General features: G+C 55.6%; 8 protein-coding genes across 8 annotated transcripts; 5 read left to right on the top strand and 3 right to left on the bottom strand.

Moving 5' to 3' along the window:
• The first annotated feature begins 89 nt into the window (after positions 1 to 89).
• QBC33DRAFT_538071 (mitochondrial biogenesis AIM24-domain-containing protein) lies at positions 90 to 1926 on the top strand. Its single transcript, XM_060427850.1, has 3 exons — positions 90 to 335; positions 387 to 505; positions 572 to 1926. Exons 1-3 carry the CDS (start codon positions 149 to 151, stop codon positions 1442 to 1444), a joined length of 1179 nt encoding a protein of 392 aa, XP_060283568.1. The 5' UTR covers positions 90 to 148; the 3' UTR covers positions 1445 to 1926.
• A 703-nt stretch (positions 1927 to 2629) lies between these two features.
• QBC33DRAFT_538066 (peptidase S28) lies at positions 2630 to 4953 on the top strand. Its single transcript, XM_060427849.1, has 5 exons — positions 2630 to 3516; positions 3602 to 3701; positions 3769 to 3877; positions 3947 to 4094; positions 4176 to 4953. The coding sequence occupies exons 1-5, from the start codon at positions 2699 to 2701 to the stop codon at positions 4642 to 4644; spliced, it is 1644 nt and encodes a 547-aa protein (XP_060283567.1). The 5' UTR covers positions 2630 to 2698; the 3' UTR covers positions 4645 to 4953.
• A 1089-nt stretch (positions 4954 to 6042) lies between these two features.
• Positions 6043 to 6971, top strand: QBC33DRAFT_569689 (superoxide dismutase; the record flags this gene model as incomplete). The annotated part of the gene is made up of 3 exons (XM_060430543.1): positions 6043 to 6283; positions 6363 to 6543; positions 6628 to 6971. The coding sequence occupies 3 exons, from the start codon at positions 6043 to 6045 to the stop codon at positions 6797 to 6799; spliced, it is 594 nt and encodes a 197-aa protein (XP_060283566.1). The 3' UTR covers positions 6800 to 6971.
• A 192-nt stretch (positions 6972 to 7163) lies between these two features.
• Positions 7164 to 9302, top strand: QBC33DRAFT_538061 (uncharacterized protein). The gene is made up of 2 exons (XM_060427848.1): positions 7164 to 8408; positions 8530 to 9302. The coding sequence occupies exons 1-2, from the start codon at positions 7263 to 7265 to the stop codon at positions 8959 to 8961; spliced, it is 1578 nt and encodes a 525-aa protein (XP_060283565.1). The 5' UTR covers positions 7164 to 7262; the 3' UTR covers positions 8962 to 9302.
• A 529-nt stretch (positions 9303 to 9831) lies between these two features.
• On the bottom strand, positions 9832 to 10832 carry QBC33DRAFT_538059 (uncharacterized protein). Its single transcript, XM_060427847.1, has one exon. It carries the CDS (start codon positions 10823 to 10825, stop codon positions 10559 to 10561), a length of 267 nt encoding a protein of 88 aa, XP_060283564.1. The 5' UTR covers positions 10826 to 10832; the 3' UTR covers positions 9832 to 10558.
• Positions 10833 to 10851: 19 nt separating this feature from the next.
• QBC33DRAFT_66096 (uncharacterized protein) lies at positions 10852 to 11554 on the bottom strand. Its single transcript, XM_060432971.1, has one exon. It carries the CDS (start codon positions 11252 to 11254, stop codon positions 10901 to 10903), a length of 354 nt encoding a protein of 117 aa, XP_060283563.1. The 5' UTR covers positions 11255 to 11554; the 3' UTR covers positions 10852 to 10900.
• QBC33DRAFT_66095 (ATP-dependent RNA helicase) lies at positions 11555 to 13797 on the bottom strand. Its single transcript, XM_060432970.1, has 3 exons — positions 13585 to 13797; positions 13454 to 13529; positions 11555 to 13381 (listed from the first exon to the last, which is right to left on the bottom strand). The coding sequence occupies exons 1-3, from the start codon at positions 13626 to 13628 to the stop codon at positions 11855 to 11857; spliced, it is 1647 nt and encodes a 548-aa protein (XP_060283562.1). The 5' UTR covers positions 13629 to 13797; the 3' UTR covers positions 11555 to 11854.
• A 535-nt stretch (positions 13798 to 14332) lies between these two features.
• QBC33DRAFT_66063 (uncharacterized protein) lies at positions 14333 to 15630 on the top strand. The gene has a single exon (XM_060432969.1). It carries the CDS (start codon positions 14442 to 14444, stop codon positions 15369 to 15371), a length of 930 nt encoding a protein of 309 aa, XP_060283561.1. The 5' UTR covers positions 14333 to 14441; the 3' UTR covers positions 15372 to 15630.
• The last annotated feature ends 846 nt before the right edge of the window (positions 15631 to 16476 follow it).

Here is a 16476-nt window from a genome sequence, read left to right as displayed (position 1 = left end):
GCAGAGCAACGAGTCGCCAAGCACCTGCTTGCGTGGGGTTTGGTTTTTAACATGGCCTGTGCTCCCCGACCTTCCATCGAGCCTACGACATGGAATTTCTTGGGACCGAATTCTTGTCGGTAGCTTTAAGTCGACAACAACCTTCGCCATGCGCAGGCAATCACCGCTAGTCAGGTCGGCGCGGGGCATTGGCCTGGGGATGAGGACAGTGAGGCCGTCCTATGTCTGCTGGCAATGTAGATCGATCCAGATCAGCGCATCCCCCGCTACCGAGTTGCCGAGAGTTGGCGGCGATGCCTTTGGAGCTCTCATCGAGGATTCTAGGGACTCGGCCGGTATGAGGATCCGTTCAATGCTGCGTTGCTGTTAACTAACAGCTTATGTAGACGCCCGGTTCGAAGTCCTCGGCTCCCCATACTCCCTGCTCACCGTTACTCTGTCAGCATCCCAGAAGCTCTACACTCGACGAGGGACTCTTGTGTCGGTCGCGGGCAAGGTTGAAAATGTGAGGATTGCCCGGTGGACTGCTATATTCTGGGGCGCACTGCTAATAGCTAGGTGGATTGGCCAGGCGCAATCTACTCTCTCGATCCTGTCTCCCCTGCGCCGAGCCTTCCTTGGCATGCCCTTCCTCTACCAGCGCGTCAGCTCTACAACACCGATCACCGCCCTAATTGCAACCAAATCCCCGACTACCACTTTCTCCGTCCTACACCTTGACGGCACGACCGACTGGATGGTGGCTCAGCGGAATGCGCTACTCGCCTGGACAGGCCACACACTATCCCTCTCGCCGCGCGTCCAACGGGGCCTCTCGATGGCGCATTGGGGCAGCACCCACCTGACAGGCCGCGGGCTGGCTGCACTGTCCGCTCCCGGGCAGACCTACCAAGTCACGCTTGGCGAGGGGGAGGAGTTGGTCCTGCACCCGTCACACGTGGTGGCATACTCGATAAACCGGAACCCGCCACAGCCATTCCGGCTGAAGAGCAACACTCTCCGGTTGCAGGTGCCGTCCGTGCCGGCCTCGGTGCGCTCTGCAGCGGAGCGGCTCGTACCGGAAGGCCTGTCGCGGTTCTGGAGAGCGATGCGTGATACCGACACATACAAGTTCCTCGCGCGCCTGCTCTTCGGGCTGCGTACGACGGCGCGAAGGTCTGTCTGGGGCGATAGGCTGTTCCTGCAGTTCAAGGGCCCGACGACGATAGTCATGTCGAGCAGGGGGGTCAGGGTTCGTGACGTCTTGACAAGGAACGATGTCAACGAGATCGCAGACACAGAGGCCGGCGTCGTCCCTGCCGCTGTCGAACTCGCGACCACTCCGAAGAAATTGCTGGAGCCGCAGAAGAGCGATCAACCAGTGGCCATCCATGTGGCCGCTGTCGGCAAGGATGGGAAGGTCAGGTTTGAGGATACGAAGGACTTGAAGGAATTTGTCCGATAGGCGGCTCTCAAATTATCCCTGGCCCAGCCTAACGCCTAATCGGGCCTCTCCTTTGTAATCGTAAAATAGTGTACATAATAGGAATTCAGGGGTTCGGGAATCGGCGGCTCAACTGGGGGTGATGGATGTCATCTGTATTTCGGCTGGGAACCTTCGATTAGCAGATCTATCCTCCACTTCATCTGCATAGGAGTCTCCTTTTCCCGTGAGGGATATCCGACAAAACGAAGACATGACAAACCAGCCTTGATCTCCGCGGTCTCAAGCTACCCAATCAACGATGACAGATGGGAAACCAGATTGCGGACCCGACTTGACTCTCAATGCTTTTGTGATAGTGCTACCTGATCCCCTATGAGCATCAGTGTCGAATGCCCGCGGCGTGGGCTTTTCTAGGTCAATTATTGTGTAGAGGTAAGACAGTTTAAATTGCAAGGCTGACACACACATGACCACAACGCCTCCTACCTGCTGGTGAGCCGGCAAGCAAATGGGCTGAAAAAGCAGCCCCCGAAACTGCCCGGTATAAAGTCAAAACCTCTAAGCGAAACACAATATACTGCGGTAATGACTTTACTCATGCTAGAAGGTCAGAGTGACATGCAAAAAAAAAAAAAAGGAAACAGAGCCCATCCCCAGATTACAAAACTTAACCTGCCTATCGACTGCAGGACCCCATCAAATACCCCATACGCCTTACGGGCGCTTTATTCTCAGCGTCAATATTATCATGTACTGTACTCGGCGATAACGTTCTTTCGGTTGCGAGATGATAATGGGCAGGCAACTGTGTTCGGGGGGTAACGGCTTAACACTAAACTAGCCCGATAGGGAAGGCGACGGACCGCGCCCCTGCCGATCTGCGCGGTCTGCGGCTGGGTTGCATTACGACCTGCCTCCTCGACTTAGACGGAGGCTCTGATCCTGTCAGCTTACTGGACAGCCTGTAATCCCCCAGGGATCCTACCTAAGCTTCGACCCACGGCACCTATGCAAAACGGAAGGTGCCCCGCACAACCTGGTTTGGATCTGGCTCGGGACCCAATCCTCGGATATCACGAGCAGCCTTGCACTGAACGCGGGGGAAGGTGCTTGGTTGACCGATTAAATTACACCGCGGGGCTCCGCCGCTCTCTGTTGATAGAAAAGACGTGCGACGCCCTTCCTCCTCGACATGACTGAACTCCATCCTTCTCGGCAGGGACCGCTCGCCCTGAATCAGTCGGTGAACTTGGACTCGGATCCCCAACCACCATGAGGCTAAACACAATCGCCGCAGTCGAGCTTCTGCTCTCGGGCATTGCCTCGGCCGTCTTCAACCGCGGCGCTGGCATGCTCGTTGGTCCGTTTAGCGACGACGACGACACAAATGCCCTCGGCGTCAACGGCACCAATGGTTGGGGCACATTCGACCAGCTCATCGACCACTCCAATCCCAAGCTGGGCACCTTCCCCCAGCGGTTCTGGTACGGCACCCAGTTCTGGAATGGCCCTGGCTCACCCATCTTCTTGGTGAACCCGGGCGAGCAGAGCGGGGCCAACTTCAACAAGACGTACACGACAACCCAGCGTCTGGCCGGGCTCATGGCCAAGGAGATGGGCGGTGCCGTCGTCATCCTCGAGCATCGGTACTGGGGAGAGTCGTCTCCGTTCGAGAACCTGACCAGCGAGAACCTGCAGTACCTGACCCTGGAGAACTCCATCAAGGACAACTCGTACTTTGCCAGGAATTTCGACGCGCCTTTCGACGACAGCGGCAAGACCACGCCGGACCAGGCCCCATGGGTCTTCTCTGGCGGCTCATATCCGGGAGCTCTGGCTGGCTGGATCGCCGCGCTCGACCCCGGCACCTTCTGGGCCTATCACGGGACCAGCGGCGTTGTGCAGGCCATTGGCGATTTCTGGCAATATTTCCAGCCCGTCCTGGAGGCCACGCCCAAGAACTGCACCAAGGACTTGACCGCCGTTATCGACTACATTGACGAGGTCCTGTTGCACGGCAGTGACACTCAGAAGCAGAAGTTGAAGGACAAGTTCCTGCTGAGCGACCTTGAGGATGCCGACTTTGCTTCGTAAGTTGCCCAAGCTGAATACTTTCGGCGCCGTGGCTCAAACGGGGTGACCTATGGAGACCAAGCGGACTGACATGACTCTCAGTGCAATTGAGAATGGGCCATGGACCTGGCAGTCAACGCAGTTCTATTCCGCCACAACCCTTGGCTACTCTCCGTACTACCAATTCTGCGATTATATCGAGGTATGTCACTTGTCGCTAGATCAACTCCAAACCCAAGCTTTTGAATGGCGCTGACTAGTTCGACTAGAATGTTTGGCCCAATTCCACCAACAAAGTTCCCGGGCCGGAGGGAGTCGGTCAGTGCAAGGCTCTCCAGGGATATGCCAAGTGGTTCACAGAGGTGTCCCTTCCAGGCAGTAAGCGCAACCTCTCTAACCCCAGCAACTCTTCACCCGAGCTAACCGTTGTCTCCCTCCCCATTTAAGCCTGCAAGGAGGCTGGATATGACGAGTGGCAGGACGATCTCAGCACGGGCTGTTTTGCCAACCTGAACGCCTCAAACCCAGCATACAAGGACCTGTCTCTGGACAATTGGGTAAACCGGCAGTGGATGTGGATGCTGTGCAACGAACCGTATGTCCTCGTCCCGTGTTACCCCACCTCTTACCTCACCTCCCTTGCCAAATACGCAAGTTGCTAATCCATGTTCCGCAGCTTCGGATACTGGCAGGATGGCGCGCCGAAGGACCGGCCGTCGATCGTCTCGCGGCTCGTGGACGAGGCCTACTGGCAGGCACAGTGCCCGCTCTTCTTCCCCGAGGGCGGGTACGGGATCGCCAAAGGCAAGACCCCGGCTGACGTGAACGCGTACACGGGTGGCTGGTCGGTGACCAACACAACGCGGCTGATGTACGCCAACGGCGGGCTCGACCCGTGGCGTGACTCGACGGTCAGCTCGATATTCCGTCCGGGCGGCCCGCTCGAGAGCACGCCCGAGCTGCCGGTCCGCGTCATACCCGGTGGCGTACACTGCTCGGACCTGTACGGGCAGAACTGGGACGTCAACCCCGAGGTGAAGCAGATCGCCGATGACGAGGTCGAGAACATGAAGACTTGGGTCGCCGAGTTCTACGCGGAGAAGGGGGCTAAGGGGGTGGCGGGGAGGAAGAGGTGGACTGCGTAGGTCCCCGAAGCTCCCCGTGGGACAATATGACGACGCTGGCGGGTGAGGTGGCAAGTGGATAATGTATGGATGTACCTATGTGGCGGTGGGAAACGGACACGGTAGAGATAATTGTAAATGGGCAAAGTATCCAGTAATTATCTTCGCCAAGAGTTAGCCCCTGAATACCCAGTCCCCTCCCTCCCTTTGCTCCTTCGCCGATGCCACTGCAGATTCACCATGCCAACCTTGGACGACTCAAGGATCCCGATACTCCAACTTTGCCCTGAAATGACTTGTAGAAGATGGCATAAGGTTTGTTAACTAGACGTCAACGCCTGTTTAGTTGCTTGGTCTCTATTTAAGGGGCATTGCCGCTCAGGCAGCCAGTTGCCAACGGAAGTGAGAGGGGATCTCGGTTGCAAAGTCGAGATTGTCACGGATGGACGAGAGTCCTGTTTGTTTAGATCCTTCTACTGCGCCTCGCATTCTTTTCCTCCCATCCTCTCTCCAAGCAAAGGCAGTATAATGAATCCACCTGTACTTCCTGCAGGGAATTTATGAGCCCTCGGTTAGAGTTGACGCAATCCAAACATGCTGCTGCACCGAATCATAGAGGCTTCCGGTGCCGAGATTCGGGTTGCAAAGCCATTCCTTCTGGTTGACCTATATACCTGTCTATATAGCATGCATTTTATCTAAGCCGTGTTATTTGTATCCCTGCATTACCGACTATTTACAGAGCGATGCTCGGACTCCAAGACAGACACGCTAAGCATGTCATTTATCCAGAACAGCCAAGAAGTACGGTGTATGGTTGACGGCCAGAATACGGGTGCTGACCAAGGCCAGGATATCCATTTTCCTATCTTCCCTCGGTCTTGACCTTGACAAGGCACCAATCCCAGGTGCCGAAGCATCCCGTGCAATTGCTTGCCGGCTGCAAGGTACTTACCGGAGTTCCGAGCTTATGATGGGCTCAATTACCCGGTTGACTTGGCAGGCACGGAGCGCGCACGTCTGGATGCCGGAAGAAGCAAATCGCCTTGGGGGCGCAGATCTCGATTGCGGCATTGAGGCTATTGGGGCTCTTTTTCATTACCCCAGATTAACCCAAGTGGCCGGGCTCGCGTACTATCGGAGGGCTTCGGTGTGTCGTCATGTTTGGAGGGCTTTGGACAATTCAATCTAGCAAGGGCTGCCGGTGAACCGCAATTGGTGGTGATAATTTGCGTGCAAACAACCGAGAGGGGGGCTGGCATTTGCCACGCCTTCATTATCTGATCTAGAGATGTGCCCGTGGGCGACGAGTCGTAAAGTATTTAGTCTGAGCAGGTCCCCACCTCAAGCTCCCGGTGGGCGTAGAAAAGGGGCACCAATCTAATCGTACCTATCTTGAAGCCTTGTTACTCGTCCAAGATGTTGACTTCCACCACCCTCCTCACCTGGCTGTCGGTCTGCGCTCTTGCGGTCGCGCAGGAGGGGACAACTGGCAAGCTCGGCGATGCCCCCAAAGTGACCGAGAATCCCGCGGCCGCGTACGAGGTGAAGCTCGAAGCGGGCGACATCAAGGGATGGGCCAAGGCGTCCTCGGAGGCCGGGAAGCCAGTCTCGTTTGAGATCGAGATCGAGGGTCTGCCGGCGGACAAGGGGCCTTTCAGTATGTTGGAACCGAAACATCCGATATGAGCAGCTGAGGATGAAGACCGTGGACTTGGGACTAATACTGCCCGGCGCAGAGTACCACATCCACCAGGCCGCCGTCCCCTCGGACGGTAACTGCACTGGCACCGGCGCCCACCTGGACCCGTACGAGCGGACCCAGGTACCGGACTGCGACACCCCGCACCCGGAGACCTGCGAGGTTGGCGATCTCTCGGGCAAGCACGGCCTTATCAAGGAGGCAAAGGCATCGCTGAGGTGAGAAGCTCTGGGCGTTGTCCCTCCCTCCTACCCCAAGTGGTGATGCATTTGAGATGGCTGACACGATTCGGTGTGCCCCAGCTTCGACGATGCGTACACGTCCCTCAACTCGAGCAACGTTGCCTTCTTCGGCGACCTCAGCTTTGTCATCCACGATGCCAGTGGAGGCCGCATCCTTTGCTCCAACTGGACCCTGGTCGAGCCGGCGACGGGTGGCGACGGAGATGGAGACGATGATGCGTGCGACGAATGAGAGATCCGGCAGGGAAAAAAAAGTTGTCGAAGATATAGCAGCATTCTGTTCGTTGTAAATAAGTTCTCAGCTTAAGCAAATGTGCACTTAGGTTGCCTGTCAACTCGACTCTGCTTCTCTGTTAGGCGTGTGCGTCGTACTAGCTCATGCATTTTGTCACTGCCGATTCGGTTCTGTATCCGTAGTTTAACGGTCAAAAGCTGAAGATAGGACATACAATGGCCCCCATAAGAGGATACAACCGTATTCGTTACTTGCATATATTTTCACTAAGCCCGAAGAAATTAGAGTGTGGCGCCTTAGGATTCCCACTAAACCATCCACGGCTTGGCGTCATCCTGCCCCTCGTATCGAACATGGGTCAGCCAAACCAAGTATCTGGAACTCGGAAGGCCAATTTTATACCTGCCTGATATGCTTTTGGTAACATCATCAACAGATCGTGGCCCACGATTTATCGCCCATGGCATTTAGTTTCAAGCCCGTGATGCATATGCTATCGAACAAGCGCTTCCTCAGGATATCCTTATTCGTCGGCCCACTCCTTCTCTTCTTCCTCCTGGCCGCGGCGTTCTGGGCCTCGCCCCAGCTCCGCGACAATGGGATCGGTCGGGGTATGCTGCCTTGGCTGGGGCCCGCCGAGAAACCGGTGCCCGAATTCTACCCTTTCGAGACCATCAGCCAATTTTCCCCCGTATCGCTGAGCGTCGACGAGAAGACGACGACGAAGGAGCTTTGCGACACCTTTCCCTCGTACATCACCAACCGCATCCAACCCGTGCTGAAGACGGGCCACGGCGAGAAGCGGGTCAAGATCGAGGCCCAACTCAACAGCTCGTCGGCCTGCTTCAGCAACGAGGACCTGCTCATTTTCTCCGACCTCGACGAGACCATCCTCGGCCGCCCTGTCATCGACATCCTCGCCGACCTCCCCCCATCGTTCCGCGTCGACAACCCCGACTTCGACAACTACCTGACCATGCAGGCCATGCGGCGCAACGGCACGCTCGACGTCGACGAGGCCGCCACGGCCGCCATCAATGGCTGGATCCTCGACAGGTTCAAGTTCCTGCCCATGGTCGAGCGCGCGTGGACCATGCGGCCCGGCCGCGACTGGTACGTCTTCTACGAGACCGACACATACATTGTGTGGGACAGCATGTTCCGCTTCCTGTCGACGCTCGACCCGGCCACGCCGCTGTACATGGGCAGCCCGTCGCCGGGCCGCGTCGACAAGACTCGGCCGCGCCACGAGATCAAGACGTGGTTCGCCAACGGCGGGCCGGGCTTCGTGCTCAGCCGCGCCGCCGTCGAGAGGCTGCTGGCCCGCGACGTCGGACCCGCGGGCCAGCTCCTGGACCCGCCGCTGACGACGCGCTGGCTGGACCTGCTGCGCCGCGAGTGCTGCGGCGACAGCGTCGTGGGCTGGACGCTGTGGAACGTCAGCGTCCCCGTCAGCGGATACTGGCCCATGTTCAACCCGCACCCCATGCACGGCGTCCCCTACAGTGACCTGTACTGGTGCCAGCCCGTCATCACCCTGCACAAGACGAGGCCCGAGGACATGGAGGAGCTCTGGAGGTGGGAGCACAGCAGGAGGCAGAAGGATGTAAGTGATCCCCCCGGGCAAGCCTCTATTTCCCCGCCATCTTGCTCCCGAACTCCGGTTGTCGGGACCAAGACCCGCGCGTGCATGCATAATGCTAACATGCGCCGCCGCCCCTTATCAGACCCCTCTGCTCTACCGAGACCTCTACGAGTTCCGCCACCCGGGCACGCCGGCCGTGCTGGACAACTGGGACAACGGCGACTGGGCGCGCTTCGGGCCGCCGGGCGGCGCGCGCGTCGACTCGTTCGAGACGTGCGGCAAGGCGTGCGAGGCCAGCCAGGACTGCGTGCAGTGGCTCTGGCGCGGGCTCGACGCCGGGGAGTGCGTGCTCATGCGCCAGGTCCGGTACGGCGTGCCGCGCGAGCCGGAGCCGATCCCCCAGCCGGAGCCGAAGGAGGGGGAGGAGGCGCCGAAGGAGCCGGCGCCGAAGCCCAAGGAGAAGTGGGTCAACTTCAAGAGCGGGTGGATGACGCAGCGCATCGACCGGTGGAGGGGGCAGAGGACGTGCTCGGCCGTGCAGTGGGTTGGACCGAGTATCACTAGGGTGTACTAACGGTCTCGGTGGGGGCGGGGCCCTTTGGATATCGATTTGGATCGGTTGCCTTGTATTACATATGTATGTATATATACCTTGAAGTGTTTCGGGTGTCTGATAGACTTGGCGTTGGATGGGAGGCATGAGCCACTGCAAAAAGCAGCCGATATCCCCCCGTTGGGTATTTGTGGATTATTATGAGCTTACCTAGGTCGTTACTGTTTAACTATCTTGAGGGGGTTAGACATGTGTCTGATGATACTGGCAATGCAATGAAGTTGGTCTTCTGCTCACAAAAGGGGGTTATATAGGTTATATAGATTACATAGAATAGGTAGGAATTTATTTATGTACACTGCGCAAGAGTGTTAGAAGGCTCGTCACCTCTACCCCTTCACAGCTACCTTGTCCTTCAATTCACAGCCGCTTGTCTGTATCACAAGTGACAGTGAACCCCTAGTCGCCCATCCCGTCACCTCCAAGTCCACGCCATCCTATAACAGCCAGCTATAAAGGGGGCGCAGGTAGCAGGCTTTCCCCCTGTCTCACCACAATCCCCAAGCAAGCACACTCCCCAAGCACACACACACACACACACAGAACCCTCCCAACCCGACCCTCGTACCAAGGCTCACACACACACACACTTCCCTCTCCCTCGTTGAAACCATGACCCCAAACCCCAAGCCCGAGATCAGCTAGGTGGTGCCGTGCAAGAAGTGCGGCGCCGCAATCTCGAGCACGCAGATGACGTGTCCGATCTGCGACACCAAGAAGCCGCATACCAAGAAGCCAAGGCCCACGCCGCAGCAACGTCATCATGTTCGCTGAGGCGCGGGCGGGTGGTGGGCATATGTCATCTTCGTAGTAGTAGTAGTAGTAGTAGTAGGAGGAGGAGGAGGAGGAGGAGGAGGAGGAGATGGAGAAGGACGTTGCCAGATGACCGACCCCCCTGGGTTGGTGGTCGTTGGCGTTGGGGGGTGTAGTTAGGTAGTTTGGAATAGAAAGGCAACAAACGTATAATCGTCCCCTTGCTCCCCTCCCTTGTCTACCTGCGTCTCGACTTGACGAGATGATGGGTTGACGTGGCTGATTGCCTTGCCACGGTGTTCAGCTACGATAGAGCATCTTATCAGGTCACGTTGAGCCGGCTTCAGAAACCAGAATGCAAAATCACTGCTCTCACATGTCACACGCACAGGAGGAACACACAGGTGGAGGGAACGAACAACATCAATTGTCCTAGTCTTTGCTCAGAGAAAACATCGAGACCACCGTGCCCTTAGCCACCCGAAAAAGGGGCAAGCCTGACCTAGTTCGAGATCCGCAAATGTTTCCATCCAGCGCTTCCCTCCTTTAAAAAAAAAGAAAAAAAAAAAGGTATAATATTTTTTTCTTCGGGGTTTTTTGTTGTGTTGACGCCGTCAACCCTCCGACAAGCCTCGATCCCTAGGCATCGTCAATCTTTGGCGTGGATATTGACAACTCAATCTTGGCAAGTAAATGGAGAGCAAGGTCTTGTCGGATTGAAATCTTGCGTCGGAGTTATACAGCATTATGCTGCTGGTGGCATCGTTTTGCTTGGCGGGTCGCATAGAGGTTGGTTGCGCGAAGGTCAAGCAGCTGTTGATGCCGCGGCCAAGGAATTGTCTGGTGAGCCGCACGCGGTAGAAATAGCAAAGGGCGGTTGTAGCTTGGATGTGTCAAGCTGCATCGCCCTGATGTTGATGATTGTTGTAGTGCCCCAAAACGGGGCTTCTCTGGCGGGAGAGGACTGCGAGGAGCCATTTCCCTTCCATGATTGGGTTGTCGGCCAACAGATGGCCAGGAGTCGGCCAGGAGTCGTGGGAAACAAAAAGAAATAAGCCGAGCAGAGCCCCATTCAATCCATGCACCCACCCACCCACCCGTCCCTGATTGACTCTCTTTACAGTCCGAGGCAAAACCGCAATCCCTCCTATCTCCCACCACCGGGGCAACAATAAGCACCTCGTTTCGAAAGACCGTGGCCCGTGGCAGAGGCAGTAGGTCTTCTTTTTCGGTCATCCAGCATCCTCCATGTTGGCCAGGAATCCGGGTGAAGGCCAACCGACGCCGTCGGGAGAGAGAAACCGTCTTTCCTTCCCATGCGCCAGACGCCGCCGAGATAATCGTATCCCCAAAAACGCCGATATACGCCCTTTATGTAATTCGAAACCCACGCAGAACATTCCCCAGTCTCAGATAGAGACCAGAAAAGAGAAAGAGAGAGAGAGAGCCATACGTCGTGTGGTCCCTTCCCCCGGCAGAACTTCCGGAGCAGGGTAGTCATGCAGGAGCTTGTGGGTGACCACGAGATCCAGAAGCAGGCCAAATGTAGAGAGATGAGGATGTAGAGTGGTGGAGGGTGAACTGCGGGAGTCGCAAATACTGGGTATCCGCTGCGGCCCTCGGATAAGCCCCCACTGAGACTATCATGCCATGTCTAGGTTATGTAGATGATGCAGAAGTGAGAAGTCCGCCTCATCGTATGGAAAGGGGAGGAAGGAGAGAGCGCCTGACAAATGGTGAGGGTATGTACAATCGGCTAGGCGCTGATGATAGTCTTGGGCGAGAGGTGGCGGGAGAAGGCCGACCATGTTGGGCAGCCAGAGAAGTAGTCGTATAGTTGAGAATTAGGCAGATGCAACGAGCCCGAGGCCAAGGGCGGTGGGCATCCGGGGTGGTGGTATCCGCGGCGAGGGGTGAGGTTGTCCAAGGCCCGAAAGGTTGGGAAATCGGGGGGGAGGAGAGGTATGTACAGTACACCGGACAATGATGAAGAACAAACGGTAGAGGAAAACGAAAAAGGAAACAGAGGAGGGTAACAGGAAAGATGAGTATGTCCGTCGTTACCGCCCCCAAACGACGAACTCATCAGCGGGGAAGCATGTTAAAGCTGCCCAGCGGCCTGGCCATTTTGAACTTGGTTGCGACTCCCTCGTTGGCCACCAAAATTTTGGCGCTGGCCCTGCGGTCCCTGCGGCCCCGGTTGTCCTTGCTGCCCCTGTGGCCCCTGGTAAGGGGCACGGCCGCGGCCTCCGCGACCGGGTTGTCCACGGTTACCTTGGTACTGCTGGCGCGGCTGGTTGTTTGAAGGGCCGGCGGGCCCATTCGGCCGAGCGTTTTGGTTCTGCCAGTCTCCCTGGCCGGCCGCAGTAGGCTTGGGCTGTGATGAGGAGGGCAGGCCCTGCTGTGGAGGGTTCTGGGGCTGAGTTTGCTGGGTGGACGTCTTGAAGTTTGAGATTGGGCGGGGGATCGATTCGGGATTCTCGTAGACGTAGAGACTCTTGTCGATGGTCTGGGGGATCGGCTGGATTTCAGTACCTAGGTCCCTCTCGATGTTGTACAGGTTGAAACGGTCATCCCAGTTAATGAGGTTGATCGCCAAGCCTAGGTGGCCGTATCTCCCTGACCGGCCAATGCGATGGAGATATGTCTCGGCGTTCTTGGGGAAGTCGAAGTTGATGACAACGTTGACGGCTTGAATGTCGATACCGCGGGTGAGCAAGTCGGAACAGACCAGGTTTCGGCAGACTCCGTTTCGGAAATCGTGGAACACGCGGTTCCGGGCCTGCTGTGCCATCTTGGCGTGGCTGTAGAAACAAGAGTAGCCAAGCTCGGTAATCTTCTTCGCCAGGAGCTCGACCCGGTTCGTAGAATTGCAGAAAATGATGGACTGGTTGATCTGCAGCTTGGAGAACAAGGTATTCAAGCAGTGGACCTTCTGCTTCTCCTCCACAAATGCGTAGTATTGGGTGATGCCGCGCAATGTGAGCTCGTCCATGAGGTTGATCTCGTAGGGACTAACCATGTTCTTGTCCGAAAAATCCTTGACTGAGAGGGGGAATGTGGCCGAGAAGAGCATCACCTGACGGTCCTTCGGGTGGAACTGCAAGAGCTGTTCGATGACTGGTGTGAATTCGGCGGAAAGAAGCTTGTCAGCCTCGTCCATGATGAACATGGGGCATTCGCTGAGATCGGCAACATTCTTCCCTGCCAAATCAAGGATCCTGCCTGGCGTCCCGACGATAATATGCACCGGGTCTTGCAGGCGAACGATATCGTCTCGAAGACCAGTTCCACCAGTTGTGACCATGACATTAACCCCGAGGTGCTTGCCGAGTGTTTTGCAGACTTGGGAGGTCTGCATGGCAAGCTCTCTGGTGGGGACCAGGATGAGACATTGCACCTTCGAGACTTTCGGGTTGATCTTCTCGAGGGTGGGGATGACGAAGGCGGCGGTTTTCCCTGTCCCGTTCTTGGCACGTGCGAGAATGTCTCGACCGGTAAGGGCGACGGGAATGCTCTCTTCTTGAATCGGAGACGGTTTTTCGAACCCGGCCTCAAAGATGCCCATTAGCAGATCTCGTTTCAACTTGAAATCCTCGAACTCCAGTCCTTTTGTATTCGTGACATCCTGCGCAAAGTTTGCTATTAGCCAGGCTGTCGAGGAGACAGAACCTCAGGGAGAAACAAGGGTCAGGTGTACTTCAGTCTGATGCCTAGTATCTTTGGCAGGTAGTTTGAGATTGTTCTTCCAGTCTTCCATGGCATCAGGACCGTCGCTAGAATCGTTAGCAGGGCTTCTCTCAGCCGCATAGGGCAGAGGGGCAGCCAAACCTAAGCGTCGATGCCTTCAGTTTGTCGACCAGGCTGTCTGTCATTTTAGAGGCAGATATTGGCGGGGGTGATGCTGATTGGCAACGTAGAGAGGTGAGGCGGTGGCCAAATCTAGTGGGAGGTTTGAGAGTCGAGAGGAACTTGGCGGGCGCGAAATCTGAGATTGAATATCTAGTGGCGGAAAGGTCTTGGGGTTATGGTGTCATAATCCCCAGAATGGCAAGCGGACGGGGTTTCTTTGTCGAGGGATTCTTTCCTGGTTCTTGGATTGGACTTGCTTTAGAGGAGCTCAAATATTGGGTGGTGTTTTGTGTCGTGTTCCTTCTTGGAGAGAAGAGGGTGCAGATTTTGTCTAGGTTGGTTGGACGACAAGTTAGTTTCGAATCAAGCTGCTGCGGGGGATTGCTGATGTAATTGAGTGAGCAAAAAGTAAGGTGCTCACATAAGATTTTCCAACAGAAGGTCTTTCACCTCTAGGTCGCTAGCTCTCGCTGGTTGGGATGAGTTGAAGTTTCGGGCGATATTTTACAGTTTCGAGTAGGTTGCGGCTCGATGAGTCGACTTCAGGTGAGCAGGGGAAGAGAAAGGGCAGGGCCGCATCATGTGACCCACAGGACTTGCAGCCCCGCGGCAAGGCAGCCAATAGCAGGTATCTCCCTTTGGGGGCTTGAAGGGTAGCGAGCACTGACCAGGTAATGTGACAAACCAGGTGGTGCAAGGACGACGAATTGATTTTCCGCAAGGAGCCGATAGCAGTGACAAACTTGCTCACTCTTCACAACCTATCTGTTCCCACAGCCCGCCATGAGCAACATTGCGGAGCTGGATATAAGAAACATGACTTCAAGACACCTATCATGCTCCTAAAGCAAACAGCAATTACATTATGCTCAAGCAGCCATCTCTACTCCAGCTCTGCTAGTCTTCCTTTCTTTGCAACGTCATCATGTTCCTCTAAACTGCGGGGTCCAACCTGCAGTCTGCCATCGCCATGTGGTGGCTGCACATTGCCACGCACCCGAGGCTACGCCACAACCCATTATGGACACAACCACAATGCATATAGGGCATCCCATAGAAAGAAGAGTTCACCGAATACACGGCCCCCCCTATGGCCAACCTCCTCAGAGCCTACACCCTACGAGATTTTCGACCTGCCAAAGAGTGCCCCTTACGACAAAGCTCAGTTCTACGAGCTTGTGAAGCTCTACCACCCTGATCGCCAATGGCATACCCTGCACAATGGCATTCCACATGTCACAAAACTCGAGCGCTATCGTCTGATTGTTGCTGCCAACGACATTCTCAGCAACCCCGAAAGGCGACGGCTATATGACCTGTATGGGGCTGGTTGGGCAGGGCAGTCAGATATGCAGAACAACTACCGAGCAGCCGACCGGATGTGGCGACAGGAGCCTGGAAATCCAAGCATGAATGCCACATGGGAGGATTGGGAGCGGTGGTATAATGAGCGAGACGGCAAGAAGCAGGAACCCGTATTTATATCCAATGGTGGCTTTGCTGGCATCGTTGTGCTCTTTGTGCTTATTGGCAGTGTGGCACAACTCACCAGAGCTGAAACCAACTCGACATACCTGGTCGATATGCGTGACCAGAAGAACAGCCTGATCAGCAATGACCTGCGCAGGAAGCACGTTCAGAGCATGGGATTGAGTCGACGTGACAGGGTGGAGAGCTTCTTGAAGCAACGGGAAGGCTGGGAGCATGACCGGCTGTCTAGACACAGCCCCCTATTGCATGACCCTGGCGACAATGGCGACAAATGAGAACAGAATGTTAAAGAGACGAGTCAATTCATGAGTTTGCGACAGACCAGGACATACCTTTACAGCTTCTCTTGCCTACCCACCAAGTAGCCAGTGCCCCATGACATGGCCAAGTGGTTCACGTGGCCCCCTGTGGTCCCCCCAAAACCTCTGCCACCGCCTTTGCTCATCCATATGCAAAGCCTTATTTGTCCGCCTCACCACCACATGATTCTGGCCCACAGAGATCAGAATTGAGGGTGGCCTGTAAGCAAACCAGAGAACCTATTGGGCAAGATCTCTTTCCAGCAAGTTCTGGTCTTCGGATTTGGAGCCCATCGGATGGAATGGGAATCAAGCCCCAGAAGAAGAAGCGTGGAGAGGATCAATATAGAACCCAGTTTGACGAGACATGCCTGCCTACAACCTCTTATCCCTTACCCCTTTTTATCCTGAGATAGTCAGCACTTCGGTCTCTGAGTGTGCACAATGAGGAGGTACCTCTTGAATGAGAGTAGACGATCCAGATATATGCTGCCATGGGCCATCTCAGGATTCCCAATCTTGAAAAACAAGGTCGTTGTCCACTGTTATTTGCCACAAGGGACTTTTCTCCAGCTAGGGGCGGCAGCAACACTTCGAGAAGAATCCAGAGTTTATATAAGCCTAGGCCCTTGATTAAGATCAGCAAGAGCACCCGAAGTAGAGAAAGGAGACAAAAGAGATGGATGATGGATGACCTGGAAGAAGGGGCCTTGTGGTGGCTACCGTACACAGAAACCCCCTTTTGCCCCTTTCCTAATGGCAGTGCCAGGTGGAAAAGTGCCTCTTTACTGGCAATAATACTTGAAATGCACCACTGTCAGGCATATCTAGCTCAGATATGTGGCTTTGGTGAGGGATCATTTTAGACGCGCTCTGGGAAATCTGGTTTGTTGTTCTGGCTGGTCTGCAGAGAGCAAGTACCATCTCAGATTACGGTCAGGACTTGTGCTTTGAATTCCATCCGTTCAAGTATTCTCGGTCCTTCCATCTACCCAACCTACCCTCCACCCCCAGCCCTCTACCTCCTATTGGTACCTCTGGGCGGTGAAGATCACTCACCACACACCTTACCCCTGCGCCG

Source organism: Phialemonium atrogriseum (genome assembly GCF_030411735.1).
Source record: "Phialemonium atrogriseum strain 8032-3 unplaced genomic scaffold QBC33scaffold_12, whole genome shotgun sequence".
Lineage (NCBI taxonomy): Eukaryota > Fungi > Ascomycota > Sordariomycetes > Cephalothecales > Cephalothecaceae > Phialemonium > Phialemonium atrogriseum.
This window is presented reverse-complemented; position numbering and strand designations above follow the sequence as displayed.

Coding starts and splice junctions, on each gene's coding strand:
- QBC33DRAFT_538061 (XM_060427848.1), top strand. CDS start 7,263: ATGGCATTTAGTTTCAAGCCCGTGATGCATATGCTATCGAACAAGCGC. Junction 8,409..8,529: donor ACAGCAGGAGGCAGAAGGAT/GTAAGTGATCCC, acceptor GCCCCTTATCAG/ACCCCTCTGCTCTACCGAGA.
- QBC33DRAFT_538066 (XM_060427849.1), top strand. CDS start 2,699: ATGAGGCTAAACACAATCGCCGCAGTCGAGCTTCTGCTCTCGGGCATT. Junction 3,702..3,768: donor AATTCTGCGATTATATCGAG/GTATGTCACTTG, acceptor TAGTTCGACTAG/AATGTTTGGCCCAATTCCAC. Junction 3,878..3,946: donor AGAGGTGTCCCTTCCAGGCA/GTAAGCGCAACC, acceptor TCCCCATTTAAG/CCTGCAAGGAGGCTGGATAT.
- QBC33DRAFT_66096 (XM_060432971.1), bottom strand. CDS start 11,254: ATGACTACCCTGCTCCGGAAGTTCTGCCGGGGGAAGGGACCACACGAC.
- QBC33DRAFT_538071 (XM_060427850.1), top strand. CDS start 149: ATGCGCAGGCAATCACCGCTAGTCAGGTCGGCGCGGGGCATTGGCCTG. Junction 336..386: donor GGATTCTAGGGACTCGGCCG/GTATGAGGATCC, acceptor CAGCTTATGTAG/ACGCCCGGTTCGAAGTCCTC. Junction 506..571: donor TCGCGGGCAAGGTTGAAAAT/GTGAGGATTGCC, acceptor TGGATTGGCCAG/GCGCAATCTACTCTCTCGAT.
- QBC33DRAFT_66063 (XM_060432969.1), top strand. CDS start 14,442: ATGCTCCTAAAGCAAACAGCAATTACATTATGCTCAAGCAGCCATCTC.
- QBC33DRAFT_538059 (XM_060427847.1), bottom strand. CDS start 10,825: ATGGGGCTCTGCTCGGCTTATTTCTTTTTGTTTCCCACGACTCCTGGC.
- QBC33DRAFT_66095 (XM_060432970.1), bottom strand. CDS start 13,628: ATGACAGACAGCCTGGTCGACAAACTGAAGGCATCGACGCTTAG. Junction 13,530..13,584: donor CTGAAGGCATCGACGCTTAG/GTTTGGCTGCCC, acceptor TAACGATTCTAG/CGACGGTCCTGATGCCATGG. Junction 13,382..13,453: donor ATACTAGGCATCAGACTGAA/GTACACCTGACC, acceptor AACTTTGCGCAG/GATGTCACGAATACAAAAGG.